Raw genomic sequence first — 20320 nt, 5'->3', positions numbered from 1 at the left:
TGCGTTGTCATTCGATCACTAAAATCACTCGAAATAGTATAAATGGTGTCATGTTCCTTACAGCATGCATGATATATATAGATTGGCTATTACAGTTACAGCACGGTGGATTATTACTACTGCTTTTATTTACATCCAGACCCACAGGCTAATTAAGATGCATGTTTAATTAAATAGTGGTATGCAGATGGAGCTGTATGCTTGCATTCTACTCCAGGTGTGATCATCGACGACCGCGGGTTTAAGTCCAACGTGGATTAAATGTGATGCTACCGCTCGCTAATAATCGACGACCCCTCGATCCCTGCAACAGTCTGATGAAACGCAACATATGCATGCGCAACCAACAAATAAATTAATTAATTAAACACAGTATATATGTAGCTTCTTCTTCTAACTTTGAGAAAAAAAGTGCTACTCGTCCGGATCATATATATGGCAGCAGCATGCAGTTGTTGAGAGCTTGCTTTTATTTGCTTTGCTTTGTTTGTTTCAAGAAGAAGAAGAAGACAAGTCGTCGTCGCAGATAACAAGATTGCATTTGCCTGCTGACCTACTGTATGCTGTTACGTTAGCTATCTAGCAACACTACAGAGGCCGGCCAGTCCTGTATGTGCAGCACAAATCGCAACACAACAAGGCGTGTTTGGTGTAGGATTTTCATCTCAATTCGTTGGGTAGGGAGCTGCAGTCATCAGTCGTCTTTATTTCAAGTAAGACTGCATGCATGCATATATCTCATTTTCATGAAGCAAGCAAGCGCATGCATGCATAGTGCAGTATATGTATCTGACACTACTACTACTGCCATGCACGCAGAGCGTTTGGTGATGGATTGCGTTGCGTGGCTTGGTTGCAAGGAGGATTTGGTCGGTCTGAGGACAAGAAGCGAGAGCACACAAGGATTTGGTCGTTTAATTATTCCAGCTAGCGCGCGGCCAGCAGGGGGTGGTTGCTGCGGCCGTAGCTTGGAAGGAAACCAGCCACCTGCCCGGCGGACGGCACCCTGTTCCTTTCCTGCACGGCTCGTCCTTGTCTCTGTAACTGTAAGATAGATAGATTGATGCAAAAGAAATGAGACCTGGCTGTTCTTTCTTTTAAGTTGCTTCCAAGGCAACAAAATATATATACTGCCTTTCCTGCACGGATGACTGACATCTTCTGCTAGCTACAGCAACAGCCAACAGCAGTATATGTGGCCGGCACGCACAGCAGCTAGGGCTAGGCAGGTGCGTGCATGGTCGCTTTACTAGGGTTGGTTGCTCGATCGAGTGTGAAATTAAAGGATGCTAGCTGATGATTTATTTGCCATAGTTCCACAAATTCGATCAGGCGTTCCGATCCAGGCCAGGAGTAAGTGTCACTGCAAGTCACCGCCCATATGCCTGCCTGCCTTCCTCTCTGTTAATTTATTTTTATGCTTCTCTTCTCCGTCCGGGAATAATCTACTCCCTCCTTCCCCGTTTATAAGGCATACACGTATATCAAGATTCAAACCTTCTCATCTTTGACCAATAATTTGACTATTAAATTTTTATTTTTATAATGCAAATTTCATATGATTGGATTCATAATCAAATATAGTTTACAATAATTATAAGTTTATAATCAAAAGTGATATAATATATGATAAATAAATGGTCAAAGTGTTGTTTAGAAGACCGTGTCATGTTCCACCATGCCTTATAAATGGGGAAGGAGGGAGTAGCTTGTTAGCCTCTGATGACTGGGTATTAGAACAGTGCACTGTAGCAACCCATCAGCATAAGCATCACTGCTGAGATTAATTAAAAAGAATCAAATAATAAATATTCAGGCCTACGGTATCTGTCAGAGTGATGAGATTAATTATATATCTGAATTCAATCATCCCAATCTCAAATCCTAGATTGTCAAGTGTACGTAACAAGAGCTAGCTGGCTAATAGCTAGCTAGCTAGCTAGTTGGCTCCATATGAAGGAGACAACATGTATGATTTTGATGAGCTAGCTGCTTGCCTTAGACGATCGAGACCGACTGACGATCGAGGCCAATACTTCTCCCACTGATGACTAATACATGCATGATTACCTACATGTAAAGAGACGATCGAGACCGACTGACTGGTCCAGGCATGCAATGCAATGGCCTTATTAATTATTACCAACAATCATGCATGCGTCTTGTTCAACAAACCACTGCATGCATCATTATATTGAAACAAGGAATTTTCAAGAACAAATAGTGTGCCACTGTGCATGGTGAATTATTGGCAACAGAAAGGAGAAGTTAGAAAGTTGCTGGTGCAGTGTAAGTAGGGAAGGCCGGCCGCGTCCTGGCTCTTCATTTCATTATGCAGGTGCAGCAGTGCTGTGCAGTGCCTAGCTAGTCCGCTCCAGGGTCCTCTAATTTATTAATTTCCTTTGCAAAGTCAGTACCCATCATGCATGCCCACACGCTTTGCGACACTAATGCATGCATGCAATGGGAAACACTGCATTACTCTCACCAGCAGCTAGTGGTGGATCCAGGATTTTTTTTCAATCATGAATGAAGGTGCCAACTTATATATTAAGCAATAATGGATGATATGCAATAATCTGCCAAATTAAAATTCAACCCACATTACACAACCCAACCACCAAAATTTATAGTTTGGATGATATAGCAGATGGAACCAAAAAAAAAAAAGATGGAACAAGCGACAAACTTAAGTGCTATATACTCCAAGTCTGAATAATCCTCCATCAATATCACAGGAATGAATTACTTGTATGGGATACTACTACCATAATTGAGTCCAGAGATGTCCCCAATAATAATGAAAAGTTCTCTGCATACCAATCACCATATGGCCGTACCATATATGAAAGTTTATGTTATTAATTGTAGAGATTTAGATACTGAGTAACCCCCTAAATATGTATCTAAATTACTCACCTCTACTATTATAAAAAATAATCTACAATAACCCCCCTAATCCTCATTCTTTGTAACAAACTGCCACGTTAGTCTGAGACAGAGTTATTTGAAGCATATACATTCTTACATACTCGTGACGAGTCAATTTTTATTTTTTGAGAGGCCCAGTTAGGCTGCTGGGCCAATACTTATGTCATGTCAGGTCTATATCTATAAAGATGATAAAGAGCTTTTGGGCTCTTTTCACAGTGGGCCTTCTCCTTGGATCCGGAAGCGTTGCAGGCCCATCTTTCGGCCCGTGAGCCTGACGTCCTCCCTGATCTGGTTCCGGTACTCGCCGAAGGTGAAGCTCTTGTACCGAGGTGCTGGCCGATCGCCGCCGGCGCTGATGCGCGGGCGGATGAGCGCGTCGTCGGCGGGGCAGAGGAAGAAGGCGACGGAGAACCTCTCGCTTGCCGCGCTCGCCATGACCCGGTGCTCCACGCTCCGGTAGCGGTCGTTGCTCCACGCCTGCAGGAGGTCGCCCACGTTCACGATCAGCGCGCCGGGGTTGGGTTCCACGGCGAGCCACCGCTCATCGTTGCGGATCTGCAGGCCGCCCACGCCGTCCTGGTGCACGATGGTCAGGAAGTCGCTGTCCGTGTGCGGGCACAGCCCGAAGGCGCCGCCCGCCGCGCCGCACGGCGGGTACCGGTTCAGCCGCAGAAAGCACGTGCTCCGCGTGCACCTCGACACCACGTTCTCCTCGTCGCCGCGCAGGTCGGCGACGAGGATCCCCGCCAGCTTCTGCGCCAGCTCCGACATCGCCGTGGACACGTCCTCGATCACTAGCCTGGTCTTGTCACCGGAGGAGGAGGTGGCCGGCGGCGTGGTACCGGTCAAGGGGATGTGGTAGGCCTCCGACCACGACAGCTGCTCCAGGCGCGTCGCCGTCGGCGTGCCCCAGCGGTAGCTCTCCGGCGAGAAGTCCAGCAGCGGCTCGCGCTCCTTGAGCTTGAAGGGCCGCCGGAACACGGCCACCTGCGCATCGTGCAGCTCGTCCAGCAGCGCCTGCGGCACGCCGTGGTTGGTGACCTGGAAGAATCCCCACTCCGACGCCGCGCGCACGATGGCCGCCCGGCACTGCTCCTCGCCGTGCTGCAGGTCGATCACCGGGAGGACGACGCACCTGCGGCTGTGATGGTCGTCGTCCATCATCGTCGTCGTCCGGTCATCGGCATCCAGTCGGCTCTCCGCCAAGAGATGCTTGTACGTGGCCATCAACGGCGGGTTGGAATCGTCGTCGTCATTCTCATTCATTATTGCTGCCGTCGACGACGACGAGGTAGCAGAGGCAGCCTGCATCGATCGACGATCTGCGATAGATCAATGCAGGTATTATGTATATGTATATATATAGCAGATAGGCTGTGTGTATTGTGTCATCAGTGTATACGTCTTCAGTGCCATTTGTATGCAAAGGTATTGGCCAGCAATATTAATGCGCATAGGAACAAGAAAGAAAAACCAACGCAACAACACTCTCAGAACCTACGCCGATTCTTTTGTCTTGGGCGTTGCAGCTCGATCAGCCACCGACCACACAGCCAAACAAATTCTTGTTTTCCTATATATATCGATAGCTCCATGAAGAACACACTGTTAGTCTTGTTCATAGTCACGATCGAGAAACTACAAATGCACAGTTACGCCAATGAAATTAAATAGCCAAACTATTTAATCGGCAACTTGAGATTAATTTACCAAATAGCATTAAAACCCTCCCAGCACAACAGCCGCCGCCACCAGGCCCCTGATCGTCGTCCCGTTGGTTCCCCTCCTCTGTCCCTCCCGTAGGTGGAGGAGCGAGGGCCCGTTCTCTTCGTAGAATCTGTTAGTTTTCTTTCAAGTTTTGGTTCTCCGGTGACATCGGTGAGGTGGTGGCGGCGACGACGTTATAAAATAAGGTCTCTCCGATTTGTTCCTACTTTGAGACGTTCGATCTGGCACCAACGAAAGGCCGGTGAGAGTTGTCAATCAGGAGATGCAGTTGACTGTCTTATGTTGTTGCGACTTCGACCTCTTCTTTCAATTTGTTATGTGACAAGATCCGGTTTCTTCATCCCTCTATTTTGAAGGTGAAGGATTGGAAGCATGTGTTGCTTGGGGTGTTCCCCCCAACCGATGTTCTTTCAACAATTGCTAGATCTCGTTGTAAGTAGCGAGTGTTTTTTGCGGTCTTCGAGCCTTGTGTGGTGATAGCGTTTGCAGGTGTCACTTTCCCTTGTTGCTTTTTCAGTGCATTATTCAAGCTCTGGTGGATAACGAACAATCATTCGAAGAAGACGACAAGAGAACTCTTTGATGCAATTTTATTTTCTTTATGTCGTTTTGTGTCAAGTTGTTTTTCTTTTGTAACACCAATTGTTTTACTTGATATGAATCAGATGAGACCTTTTTGGTGCCTTTCTCAAAAAAATTACCAAATAGCATTCGAGTTCATAAAACTAACATTAAATGATGATAGAATTAGTTGGTGTTCCAGTTTTGCTAGGACCTTTCGCGGTAACTCAGTAAAACCAAACAGCTCATCAAATCCTCATAAGCTAAAAAATTTCCCACTTCCTAGATGAGCCTCAAACATAACTATGGCCATAAACATGAATTCATGTGGAAGGTGGGAGTAGCCAAAAATACTGATACATCTCACTATTTTGTCAAAAAAAAAGGAAATGGTATGCTATTTTTTCAGTCATTGAAAGTATATAGAGAAAAATTAGCATCTAATCGGCTTTTGACTATAATATCCTAACAATCAATCAAATTCTTGTAGTGACGACTTATCCAACAAGGCTTTTGACTATAATATCCCAAAGGCCACAACTTTTTTATATATAAAAACCTAATGAAATTAATTTCGACGTCAAGAAGATATTGATAATCAGATTTTTGAAAGTGTCGCTGCATGTGTGTGCAAGACGATGTGTATTTTTAACTGGAAAAAATGTTTGTACAAGAAACACACTGCAGTGGTTCAAACTTATTACAAATAAACCATTAGGATTATTCCTAATTATCTCCCTTTTGACAGTACGTGGTAGAAAACTAAATATATGCAGTAAAAACCACACCAAATTGAAATGGATTTGACATGACATAATTTTTTAGTTGTATGTTGTAACTGTATATATGTATGCATTTGTCTGTCCTCTCTACGTGTGGCCGGGCTTCGTCTGTCGCTGACCTGATCATCAATAAACAACGATGCATGCAGCTTATCCTGGAACTCCTGTTCACGTTAGCTTAGCTCATGTGTATATCTTCTTACTACACATTTTTTATGGTGTTCCCCATCCAAGCTAAGCTAGAGTACGTACAGATGGACTATATGTAGTGCAGGAGCTGATGCATCATTTATATATATATATATATATATATATATATATATATATATATGTGTGTGTGTGTGTGGTGATATGATGATGATTGGTAGACACAGCACTGATGGATGAACATATATAACCATGAACGATCAAGCAAAGCAACAAGATCCATCGATACAAACACTACATGCATGACAGATTTCAGGATGTCTGAAGATATATATATATATATATATATATATATATATATATATATATATATATATATATATATATATATATATATATATAAGAGCTTTCCGACGAGGGATCTACAGCCAGCAGATTTGGGAAAAAGTTCATTTATTAATCAAAGGGTTTATGGTATATGACCAATTGGGACCAATAAATCAGCTGTTGCAACAAATTTATCGCTCATGACTGAAAAAGACAACATGCGCTCAAGAAAAAAAATATACTGCATGCAGCCACAGACATCTGTATGTATAACCTCATCATACCTTAGATGTGAGGTTTTGATCTATCTATATGTAGGACGATTATTATTTGTTATCTTAATTAGCTCTTTTGTTAATCTGGTCTTTCTGCCGTGTGTATCAAAATTAAAACTTAAATCTCCAATTAATTACCTGGTGATGGAAGGGGGTAGGGACAAAATGGATGCAGAAACCTGCTATAGCATTATAGAAGATTGCAAGTAGATGGAAGAAATAAAAGCAGCAGGTGAGAAAAATGAAGGAAGTGAGATACCTGCTGGTTGGGGATTGAATTTTATTGATTAGCTAGGGTGGCTAATAAGCTTGGGGATCGGATCGGAGTGTTCTCCTGCGTGCACTGATCGATCACAAGCTATACATTGGTAGTTACTATAGCTAGCTAGCTAGCTGGTGTAGTAGTAGTAGCGATAGATGAACTGGCCTGGGCAGGTGATCGAAGGTGGATCGAGCTCTGGCTGTTCTATATATATAAAGCTGATGGGCGAGCCAATTATTGAGGGTGAGCGAGAGAGGATGATGATGATAACTGCAGAGAGATGAGGACGACCTCTGGTTCGTGGAGGGCATTTCGCCCTGTTTGTTTCAGCTTATGGTCAATTTTGAAGGTTTGATTTTAAGAAATTCACAAGTCAGATGACTCTCATAATTCAAAAATAAGAATCCATAGTCAGCTGGATTCTTGATTCTCGATTCTATAAAAGTCATCTGACTTATGAATTTTCTAAAAATTGAGCCTTCAAAATCGACCTAAAGCTGAAACAAACGGGACCTTTATGTTGGGGCCGACCTGAACACTGACGAGACCTCCAAAAGCTGATGGATCATCATATCATGGATGATCCATGGACCAGCTAATAGCAGTAGCCACGTATGTTGCAGAGGGAGCATGCGGCTCGCCTCCTGGCATCGTGTTCACGATCGATTCCTCTTGCTCCCACATTTCCATCTCTCGACATCGATCCGTCCATCCCTCTCGAGATCTCCGGCCGGGGCCGGGGCCGGGGCCGGGGCTACTGATGATTAGTTGGTCACCGTAGCAGACGTCCGATCCGTCCACGTCCGTCGTCGTCGTGCTCGCCCAAGTGTGAACATACAAATAATCCCTCTGCAGCCGCAGCTCCTCCCACGCGTACTGCACGCGGATGGACGATCAGAACGAGACCAACCGATCCATCTGAATTCTGATGAGAATGAGCTACTTCCTCCGTTCCAAACTGGTGGGATCATTTTGACAAATATAGATATATAACTTTTACTCCCTCCATTTCAAATTGTAGGTCGTTTTGGCAAATCTACTAGATACATAAATTTTACTATGCATCTAGATAAACACTACGTCTAGATGCATAGAAAAAATTATGCATCTAGATTTGCTAAAACGACCTATAATTTGAAACGGATGAAGTACTATATATCTAATATATATATATATATATATATATATATATATATATATATATATATATATATATATATATATATATATATATATATATATATATATATATATATATATAGAGAGAGAGAGATTTGTCAATACGACCTACACATCTGGAATGGAGGGAGCTAGTAATAACTACGCATCTCTAGCAGATTGATTATCTCTCATATTCTGTATATTTTTTCTCTCCATCACTAATAATATTTTTTGCATTTTTGGTAGTAAGTGCTATATCAAATTACTTAAATGATAGGGTGGAGGGTTTCCTACATTTGAGCAGGAGAAATGTGTGTTTTGGCGATTGCAAAAAATATTTTGCATTGGCGATAGGATTGACAAGATTTTAGTATTGGAGAGAGAAATAAATAATCTGAGATGCTCTAAAGCCGCCCAACTATACTAATAACTAAGGCGTTGTTGGCCGATACTAAAGGTGAGTTCTCTGAGCGCTAGTAAAGTGTTTTGCAAGAAGATACGATCCACGTTTCGAATTAGGCCCACAGTTTTTTCAAAGGGATCTTACTAATCTGAAGTACTAAATGAAGTCTATTTACAAAACTTTTTGTACAGATGGGTTGTAAATCGCGAGACGAATTTAATGATGCTAATGAATCTATGATTAATTAATAATTAGCTGATGATCACTGTAACATCACTGTTGCAAATCATGGATTAAGTAGGCTCATTAGATTCGTCTCGCGATTTACAGCCCATCTATGAATTTTTTTAAAATAGACTTTATTTAGTACTCCATGCATGTGTCGAAATATTTGATGTGCCGTTTTTTTGCGTTTACAGAGTTTACGCGGTCGGATTAAACAGGGCCTTAATTAGTTAAGATGGCGACGACGACTATGATGCACACGTGCCTCCTGCCGACACATGTAGAAGATGTGATGGCTAGCTAGAGTGCAATAAAAGATCTCAGTCGCACTGCCACTTTTATGAATATAATCATTCAAAAGCGATGATCAGACAGGCCGACTAAACAAGTGGATGGCTAGGGAGCACATCTATCATCGATAGCCAGCAAAAAATATAATGCCCTTAACGAGAAAAAGCACACAAACTAATTTTCCTTGATATAGATGCATCATATATATCACAATTGCATGATGCCACTACTTAAGCTTTGCTAGAGTAATTATTTATTGCACATTTATCCTTGCACGCCGCTAATAATTGACCTACATGAATGTCCTAATACACACATTTTCTTTTGTAGAATTCAAGTCGGAGCAGATCCAGTCTGCAGCAGATGCGAATGCTGATTTTGACTATGTATATACTAACTTATCAACTTGTGCTCCTGTATGAGCTAATTAGAATTAATATAAAAATAAGACTCATAGCTAATAATTAAAATTATATATCTCAATCCCTCTTTCATCTCTTAAATATCTAATCCATACTCTAAAATATATATTTATCATTATCTAGTTCCAATAAATTTCATTTTGCATAACGTCTTCACGTGTGTTTGATATATATATTTAATTGGATCATTCGTTTGTGAATGTTATTCTTATCTTTTTCATCATACATGAACACATTAATAAAATAAATAATATATTAATAATGATAGAAATATTAATTTAAAATTTTATATCGATACACTTTAATATTTTATTATAATATATAATTTAGATTCAGATTTATGGTTACTTTAATATTTACTAATAATATAATTGGATAATTTATATACAAATGACATTAAGTATAACTATTGACAAAAATTGGAGTACTAGTATACCTAACAACCAAGCTGCAAGCCTGTAACATCCCAAAAATCCGCTAAATTAAATCGTACGATAATTATTTTCAAAACCTAGTGTTCATCGTTGAGCTCAAAGTTTCCGGGAACTCTCCCTTTTTCCGCCTAATCTCCCGTTACCCCGTGGAACCGAGCCTGATATCCAGACCTCCCGCTGTCCCATCTCCTCGTTAAGCCCTCGTTCCGCACGCCACGTGCGACCGGTGCGCGTGCGCGACCGGCCGCGGTCGGCGCCGCGAATCCCGCCCCATCTCTCTCCTTTCTCTCTCTCTCCCCTCTTTTTCTTTTTCTCTCTCCCATTTTCCTTTTTATTTTTCTTTCTCTTTTCCTCTCTCCTCCCTCTCCTCTCTCCTTCCCCGCACGCTCGGCACCCCCTTCCCTCTCTCCTCCCGAGCGCCGCCCAACCCGGCCTTCCCCTTCTACTCGGTTCGCTTCCACGCGCCCCCGCTCGCCCCGGTCTGCACCTCGCCACCTGCCGCCTCCCGCTCATCCCGCACACCCTCTCTGGCCGCACGCGTGCGCCACGCCGCGACGCCCCGAGCCGTGCGCCCGCACGCACGCGCTCGCCGCGTCAGGCCGTGCCGCGCCACGGCCAGCTGCCTCGCACCACGCCGTGGCCATCGGCCCGCACGCCGCGACGCGCGCGCACCCGCACCGCCTGGCCGCGCTCGCGCGCGCAGCGCCGCGCCGTCCGGCCCCGCTCGCCCGCGCGCCGTGCTCCACCCCGGCTCGCGCACGCCACGACACGAGCCGACCACCGTTGATGCCGCACAGTGGCGGCGACCTCGGCACTGCGCCGCCTGCGACGGTCGCCGCCTGCCCGAGGCGTCACGTCGCCTCCCTGCTCGAACCCCGACCGCCATTGACGCTCAGTGCCGAGCCGGCCCCCACCGCCATTAAGGCCGGCCGCGGGGTCCGCCGGGTCGCCACCGCCGCACCTTCGCCTCCACCGCCTTAGCCGCCCATAAATAGGGCCGAGGGGCACCCCGGAGCTCCTCAGCGAGCCTCGCAACCCCGTGCCGCCTCCTCCTGAACCCCAGCACCGCCACCGCCATCGTAGTTCCTCCACCGCCGCCACTCTCGTCGACCCGCTCCTGGCCGCCGCCCCAACTCAAGGTGAGGCCGGGGATCGGACCCCCGCACCTCCCTACTCCTTTTCCCCCTCTGGCCGTCCGCTATCGTGGCCTAGGGCCGCCCGCCGAACGCCACCGCCGCCCGTTGCCGCCGGCCGCCGTGGCTAGGCTACCTCAGGCCACCTCGGGCCGAGCTGCGGCCGGGAATCAACCCCGCAAGTCTCCCTGGCCCTTTTCCCCTTACCCCAGAGCTGCCTCGAGCCCTTGGCCGCTGGATTCGGCAACGCCGGCGAGCCGCCGGCTCCCTCCCCTGTTTTCCAGCGCGGGGGAGTAAGAGGACAGGGCATTTTGCCCATAACCCCCTGGCCCTTCCTTTAATTATTCAAGAGCCCTTCCACGAGTTTACAAACAAAACCCTTCTCTTTATTATATTTCGAAATAAACCCTCCTCCCATATAAACTTAATTACAAATAAACCCCTGACTCTTTTAGAATAACCCAAATAATTTCTAAAATACAAACCAAACCCCTGCCTTCTTAAAATTAATTACGAATAGGTCCCTGGACCCCTGTTTAGGCCCTAAACACTCCTTTGACCTATCATTTCATGCACCAAACGAACTCTGATCAACCCGAAACTTCACCACGCCTCTCTTAACTCAGTTTTGGCCATGCCATTCAGAAACCACTCAAAAATAATACTCTGTACTCCGTATTTCATGTGTTCCCGATTCGAGCTCAACGATAGACCCTTATTTTCTGTGTATTGATTGTGTGCTTGTTTGTGTACGCTGTAGACCACGGAGTGAACGAATGAGAGCCCGTCAGCGAGCAGTACTGTGAGCAGGTGAACGAGGACCCGTTCCACGACCCCGAGCCCGAAGGACAGGACCTCCCCGAAGGCTACGAAGACGGCAAGTTCAATCTCATCCTTTGATGCATGTTTCTGTCCTAGTTTTTATAAACACAACCCAATGGCCTGTTTTATAAAATTGCATATGTTTTGCTTGCATGAAAATACGGTTGGATAGCCACCCCTTGATTTGTGATGACCATTCCTTGACCACCTAGATTAATGTCTGATTTTACTTGGACGTTAATCGATATTAGAACGCTTAGGACTTTACTCATAATACTATTTATAAAGAAAATGTGTGCATGTGGGATGGGATAAATGTGGTGTTTTTGAAAAGTGTGTTTAGACGGGATGGATGGCATTTCTACGGATTTGCCATTTGGTGTGCTCGTGCCATTATGGCAGGGCAAAGGAGGGAGTTATCCATCTTGTCGTGTCTAAGGACCGAGTTGGTGTGTCATCTCACCTAACTCCGCTATCGTGCAAACCACTCGACCGTTGAATGGGCAACGGCGTAGTATAAATCCCACTAGTTGGTGTGATAGCCATCAGGAGGGCTGAGAGCAACGGGTGACCAAGGAGAAGGGATATGCTCAGTGTGACTTATACCCCAGTTATACCTCAGAGTTAGGTCGATGACCCCTTGGTAAATCCCGTGATGACTAGTCAGGCTTAGCTAAGGTGGGTAATGGCTATGTTGGGATCTACACCGACACGACGGTGTTCGAGTTGTGGCATCCTACTTGTGGGTAAAGTTGCACACCTCTGCAGAGTTAAGAATCTATTCGAATAGTTCGTGCCCACGGTATTGGGCGAGTTAAGGTTTGGTCACATAACTAGTGTTTCTTTGGGATGGGCTGGTGTGAGTTGTTTTGGAATTGTGTCCGGCAGTTGTGCCGTGTGCTACGACGGACGGGGAGTCCGGTAGCAGTTTAAAACCTGAACTCTGTGTTACTCAATACAAAAACTGGTTTCAGAAATGTTTTCTGCTAAATAAACCCCTGCATAAAATATCGTATTTCTGCAAATTAAACCGTAACCTTATTCTTGTTTTACCTGTGCATGTTATTCTGATTTAACCCCCTCCGTGGGTGTGGTTGAACTTGCTGAGTACGTTTGTACTCACCCCAATCTTACTTTTTACAGAAGAAGACCCAGACTTCGTACCAGACGACGCTGAGTAGGGTTATCGTTCTACACCCAACCTTGCCTGCGGAACCGGCCCTGTCGAGATGCCTCCGCTGTCGCAATACTCTGAGCCCGTGCTAGACCCTATGTGGTTTGCGGTCTGGTGTTATGTCGTAGCCTGGTTAATTATTATTATTATCTGTATCGAGTGTCCTCCAAGGTTTGTACGGTTTTGAACCATCTGATGTAATAAATGCGGCATCAGCCTCCTGAGACTGGTGTTTTTATCACATTTAAGTCTTCTCTTATGAGGGGACGCTTCAAAGCCTGAGGTATATATATATAGTATCAACTAGAAGAATCATCCTTCTTACATTAATTAAGTATACATGAACAATAAGCAAAGGTTTCTTCTCCAATAACATAAGAACAAGTATTATAATAAAAGGTTGCATGCATACTGAATACTAAGGTGGAGGAGAGAGTAGAGGAGAGAGAGGAGAAACAGGTTGTAAACTTACAGCCAGTTTCGACACAAGAATAAAAAATTTTTTGTGTGAGACAAATAGGCCATGTACTAGTGGTGAAGAGCACAACTGTACGAGTGAGCTGAGTGATAGGCTACAAAGATTACTGTAGCCAACAGTCAGTTGTATTATTAATCTTGCTCTAATACAGATGATGAGATGCCGATAGTGCAAGATATATATCTTGACAGGTGTAAGCTAGCTAGGGGCAGCATGCCATGTAGTACCCATGAACATTAAAACGATTGACGAGTTACATGAATCCAAGAATGACCTTGGTTTTGGATGTGCACAGGACCGGTAATTCAGCCGGCCTGATGATTTTCATTCGATTTGCTGCTGATGGCATGCACAGGGAACTGAAAGCAGGTAGCTCCTGAACGAAGGAATTGTACGATTGCTAGTGGAAAATACTGTTGCTGCTGCTGTGGTGTTCAGCAAAAATCCGTCAGCAGGACAGGGGTCACCATAGGTCCATAGCCGCCAAACTACTTGAAGAGATCAAAGCGGAGAATCAAAGGACTATTGCACGGAATTGATCAGCGCACTGTCGTTTCTGATCGACCGACTTGCAATGCAAATCTATCCAGCTTTTGCCTTTAGCAATTTGTCGCCATCGGTGGATAGATATACATGCATGCATCACGATCCATCCATCCATTGCTCTCCACTAGCGCGCGCGCTCTCTCTCTCTATATATATATCTGCCAGGCAAGGGGACGTCGTTCTTTCAGATAAAATTTAGGCTGCGCTATAGACACTGTGTTTTCTGCAACGGATCTCTCAGTTTAGATTCAAATGGGGCGTCATATACAATGAGTGGATCTTTATATATTTGCTAGAACTATCAATTTCGGAATGCAACTTATAATTTTAAAGTAGATTGCTATCTTATTTGTGGATCTTTACATATTTTCTGGCCCATCAACTTCGAAATTGCATATCTAGATCCATAAACTTACAATTTTATGGATCTAGAAATGCAATTTCAAAGTTGATTGACCTACTTGACTGGGGCAGGACTGGGCAAATATAACTGAGAACTAAAGACCGAACCAAAAATATCGAGAACCGGAACCGAGAAAAATCGATTCTGCTTCAGTTCCTAGTTTTGAGGAACCGAATTTTACTCGGTTCTTCGGTTCACAGGCTCTGTTAACCGAAAAACCGAGCCCACGGCAAATTAGCCCAGCTAGCCTAGTCAAGGCCCAATTTGGCCCAACTACAAACCCTAGCTGACCCAAGTCATCCCTTCCCCACCACACTCCCGCACCCACTGCGCCCACCGCTACCCGCCCGCACCCACTGTGCCGACCCCGCCCCACCTCTACAGCTCGATCAGGCCGCCGGACTCGCCGTCGCCTTGCTCGGCCCCTGCCTTGCCTTGCACGGCCCCGCTCCCGCTCCCCACGGCCCGACCCTTGCCTCGCCGCCGTCACCCTCTCGGCTTCCCGGTCGGCGCCCCACCTCCCGGCGCGGCGGCGGCATGCCCAGCCCGCGTTTCCGTCCCTCTCTCCATTCTTTCCGTCACGACCTCGCGGCCGCGAGAGCGACGGCAGCAGCATGGGGCTGCGGAAGGGGCGACGGCGGCAGCTTGCGGGACGAGGCGACGGTGGCGGATCGACGGCGGCAGCCCCCGAGACGGCGCGGCAGAGGCCTAGCGAAGCGCGGTGCTGAAGCAAGGTGTGGAAAATAATATAAATTCCAAGGATATAGTTGTACAGCATTCTAAAGTTTCAAGGGCTTTAAATGTGAAAAATTCTGAAATTGAGGATTGCGGTTGAAAAAATAAAGAAACAGGGCTTTTTCTGCAGAAAAAACTAACGACTGGCCGGAACAAAAATATTCGTATTCATGATATATAGCATGGTATTGAAAAATAAAGAAAAAAAAATAAAACCTTCAGCTTTATACCGTGACCCTGTAGAGAGTTTTGCAAATGTACTGTACGTTCAACTAGGTAGTGATTGCATTATATATTGTTCTACTAGTGCAACTATTGTGGTCCATTATGGCTGTGTTTAGTTCGTGATTTGGATTTTGGTACTGTAGCACATTTTGTTATTATTTGACAATTAATGTCCAGTCATGAACTAATTAGGTTTAAAAGATTCATCTCATATAAAACCGTTACACTGTGTAATTAATTATTTTTTTCAACTGCATGTAATGCTCCATGTATGTGCCTGAAGATTCAATGTGACGGATACTGTAGAATTTTTTTAGGAACTAAACATGGCCTATATATATATTGGTTTATATTAGCAAATGGTCAATTGCTTCACAGTTAGTGTCTGTAGCAGAACCGTCTAAATTAAATCGGCTTAAGTGCGCTAACTATCATCTTAATGAATAATCAAGTTAGACGCACTTAAAACGATGTAATCCGGCAGTCTGTCGGGTAATTCCCGATTAAACTACTGTACTCTAGGATCACAGTTGCACTAGAAGACTCGCACAAAGACGAGCACAGGTGATACAAGCATACAGAGTTTCTCAAATTAATTTACAACACGGGTTTTACATAGAGGTTTTGAATACAAACGACAGAGTTCAACACAGAGAAAATTTTAGAACAGAGTTCGCAATACAATACGGGAACTACGAATGACGATACACGGTGAGCTCCACATCCTGCCCACCGATGTGATGCCAACTTGCCCGAACTTCACGGGGAAGACGGGGCCCACTCGACGGTCCACCCAGGAGGAAGCGGTTGTCCAATCCAGGACGCACAGACCACCTCGAAGTTAGCGGGAACACGGGTACAACCACAACCCTGAGTATACTGATACTCAGCAAGGCTTACCCGACTCGGGTATACTTAGCCCATTAGCTAAACATGCAGGCTTTTTGGCTCTGGAGTTTATTTTGCCAAAAAGGGCTATTAATGTTGTGTACTTACTTTCAAAATTTTAGCCCCGCTTAGTTTAATAAGTAACAACTAGATTTGGCTACACAGCTAAGCACACATAGTTGATCACATTATCTTTTCAGAAAACCACCACCACAACTCATATGCTCATTAGTCCATTCTCATCTCAAATCTTTACTATGATGTGACAAAGTAACCAAGGTTCTCTTAACCGAGAGAGACGGCGAATCGATCCGATTTAACCTTGCAAGGTAAACCCAACGCACACGACACGTGATAGCCCCGTCGGGCCACACACGTCAGTTGTTCCCAATATTACTACGACCTCTGAATCCTGCCTGCTATAACCCAGGTGAAGGGCCCCTCACAGCGAACTCCCGGAGAACCTGGAGGCGACAACAGTCCAACACCCGCCATCATCCCACGCCCAGCGTAGTAGGTCGAGATTCAAAATATCATTGTAACTCGATACACAATTTACCGGTTTCGACTACCTCCTACTTCCGGCATGTGGTTAGTACTGTTCAAACTTGATCAACACTACCAACAATGGTACGGTCCTCAATCGACACAGGCGGAGGTTCACTTTCCATCCATTTCATATCCAAAACCCTCTCATCTCCGCCCGGTCTCCATTTCTCTATCCTTATTGATTCATTTCCAAGCCACTTGCCATAAGAAATAAGATCTTAAATCTCGCGAGTGACAGGAATCACTCGACTTCTATCGACATCCTACTTAGCAAAGCATTTCGAACGACATCTGAAAACTAGGATGGACTCACGGGTACCTAGAGAGAATATGCATACTAGGGTTCCATTCAACTCCTAGAACGTAAATGCACTAATTACTTAAATAAACAATGAATACTTAAAAAAATTAGGGTTATGCTCCGGGCTTGTCTTGCAGGTCAGCGGGGTTAGCGATTTCTTCAGGAACGTGTTCAATTGCGTCCTCGTGCTGCTCTCCTGTTTGCGGCTCCTGGACCGGCTCAGCAACTAGCTCGTAGACGGCTTCGTTCGTGGCGTCTACACGTATGAAAAAGAATGACATGCAATAGTTAGAACACAGTGCGAGGTATGAGTGCTCATGATGCGATGCATTTCAACGCAATGCAATAAAAAGAACCGATGAAATTGACAGGCATCGACTGAGCAGCCACTACAAAGAAAGTTACAACTGAACGATTGAGTGCTTAGGTGTGGTTCCGAATTTCAACTTGTTTTAGCCTGAAGTGTTTCCTCTAAACAACAGCTACTAAACTTGCTTCGGAGGATTAAACACAACCCTAGAGCAACATGGATTAACTTGTGGACCTAAAATTTAATACCAAGCAAACTTAGGCAAGGTATCTAAAAGCAAGCATCAATCTGGTCCTACAAGTTTAGAATGATTAAAACATGAGCTTGTTTTGCGAAGATTACACATGCATGAAATAATTAACTAACAACAATAATAAAGGAAAAAGGACTATAGCTAGCAACTAAATAAATGCGAAAACACAACATGCAGGCATAACCTAGTAACAAAAATTTACCAGTATGACAAACTACTGATAAATCAGACAGCAAACATTTACCAACATTTATCGGTGACCGAAAATATTTATTTTAGCCCTAGGATAGAAATCAAACAATAATAGATCCACAAACATGTACATAGGTTATGCACCTGAAAATTGTTCAGTGAAATACACATGCAAAGAGTAGGCTACTACAAAAATTTCAGAATTTTTAGACAAATAGAACAACAGATACAAATTAAACTAGTTTACACACACAATAAAATTTAGCATGGTAAAAAATTAGCACTTCATAAGCATGAGTATTTTTCCTCTGAAGATCTTGATTCAAGAAACTCAACAAAATTTAGTTTGTATTTTTAGCATTTTTCTACGAATTTACAAAGCTTTCAGCTATTTAAACAAATAAAAACCCTAAACCGGGCTGAGAGCTGGGCCCCACATGTCAGGGGAGCCCAGCTCCCAGTCCGTGCTCTGCTCTGCCCCGTACGCGTGCGCCATGGACGTGGCCACGGCCAGGCTCGGCGGCGGCCCCGCCGGCGGGGGCCGGCTGGCGGCGCGGCGGCGCTGGCCCACGGGGTGCGCAGACACCCTTTTTCCCCGGGGTGCTCGGCCGCGCTGCGGGACCCTGCGCGCAGAGGCGGCCCGCGGCGTGCGCGCGGCGGTGCCTGGGCAGCCGCGGCGGCGCGGCCGTTCCCGGCAGCGGCAACACGAGAACCCGGGGAAAAAGGGGTCACGGAGGAGGAGGGGGTCGCGTCCGAGCTCACCGCGGGCTCGATTTGGGCGGAGGGTGGCCGGAGCTCACCGCGGGATCGACGTGAGGGGCGGAGCTCCGACAGCCAACAATGGCGGCCGGCGGCGGCGGGTGCGATTCCGCCGAAGGAGCAGCACAATCGGGCTCGGGGATGGGTGGAGAAGCTTCGGGGCGAGACTAGGGAGGTCGGGGCACGAGCAATCGAGGCGGGGCGACGAGAGGGTGGCCGGCGCAGCGAGCGGCGGCACAACTCTGCTCGAGCTCGACGTGAGCGCGAAGAAGGAGAAGGAACGGGCGAGAAGCATCCAGAGCCCGCGAACGGATAAGGCGAGGCGCACGGAGGGCGTGGATCGCCGGCGCGCGCGACGCGTGGATCGCCGGCGCATCACCGGTCGCGGTGTGGGCGAGCACAGTGGAAAAACAGGGGAAAACAATAACCGCGTTTGACTGATTTTGACTTGATTTTGACCGCCCAAAACTCAGATTTTCATATAACAACTTGAAATTTGGCCAAAACATAAGTTGTAGAGGAAAAGAAGATCTACAACTTTTATTTTGGGCGAAAGGATCATAGAGAAAAATGCGGTCGAGCACGGCTAAATCAATGAACACTATACAACATGATTAGCGCTAATGACAAGCTTAAGCTATGACTAGTTCGTGCCCGTGCGTTGCTACGGGCATCAAAATATTTTATAGCGTGACACAGAGATCAACATGACAATAATGCTGCAAACCTATAGGGTGTGCTCTTCTAAATATCACAGTATTAGTAAGACGTTGGGCAATGATTAAAATTAAAAGCGAGGTGTAAGCTCCTTTTAAGTTGGCAAATTTAGATAAAAAATGCATGGATGGAAGTATAAAGTTAGATTGCATTTTTTTCATCAAGCAAGCATGTCTAGCACATATATTACTGAGTAAATTCAAGAGGGAATAACCTCAAAGGAAAGAACTGGGAAGGATGTAATGCATGCAGAACAGAACTAAGCAGATGATAGGCTCCTGCAAAATCAAGTAATGTGGCACCACCGGGGACTCAATCTCCGTACCTCGGGAGCAAACGATCCTCGTTCAAAACAATTGAACTCAAGATAAACAAGTTCATGCTTGAATTAATATTTCCAAGATTTTTCTCTTCAAATATTTTTTTTGACATGGATTTCTCTTCAAATATTTGTAGTGGTTAATTCTAAAGAAATCAAGAGATCAAATAAATATGATAATAAAGTAAATATGACTTTAGTCATGAAAGATCCGGAAGGCGCAGGGATCGCTGCGGACGAAGCGCTCGGCTGACGCGCCTTAGCACGTCGATGAGCATGTCAAGCACGAGTACTACTATCATTTAGTCACGCAGCTTCTATCGTGTCATTTGCACTGCAAACTCGAGGACCATCAAGAGATGTTACTGCAACAATTGCATCCTAGTACAACATTACAACAAGCAAGTGGCAACTGGCAAGAGTGCATCGCATGTACGCATGTTGTGCCTTTTCAGCATCAATTTACTGTCAGTGACGAGAACACTGAGTCGCCCCCCAAGAAACTCCATGAACTTGATATATCACAGCCACACAGGGTTAAAGTTTCACAGGATTCACTATGCA

General features: G+C 45.3%; 1 protein-coding gene across 1 annotated transcript; it reads right to left on the bottom strand.

Annotated features, from left to right (window-relative positions):
• Positions 1-3080: 3080 nt before the first annotated feature.
• Positions 3081-4231, bottom strand: LOC120695814 (gibberellin 2-beta-dioxygenase 5-like). The gene has a single exon (XM_039979049.1). It carries the CDS (start codon positions 4198-4200, stop codon positions 3145-3147), a length of 1056 nt encoding a protein of 351 aa, XP_039834983.1. The 5' UTR covers positions 4201-4231; the 3' UTR covers positions 3081-3144.
• Between the last annotated feature and the right edge of the window lie 16089 nt (positions 4232-20320).

Source organism: Panicum virgatum, chromosome 2K (assembly GCF_016808335.1).
Source record: "Panicum virgatum strain AP13 chromosome 2K, P.virgatum_v5, whole genome shotgun sequence".
Taxonomy (NCBI): domain Eukaryota; kingdom Viridiplantae; phylum Streptophyta; class Magnoliopsida; order Poales; family Poaceae; genus Panicum; species Panicum virgatum.
The sequence above is the reverse complement of the archived record's forward strand: the minus strand, read 5'-3'. Positions and strand labels throughout refer to the sequence as shown.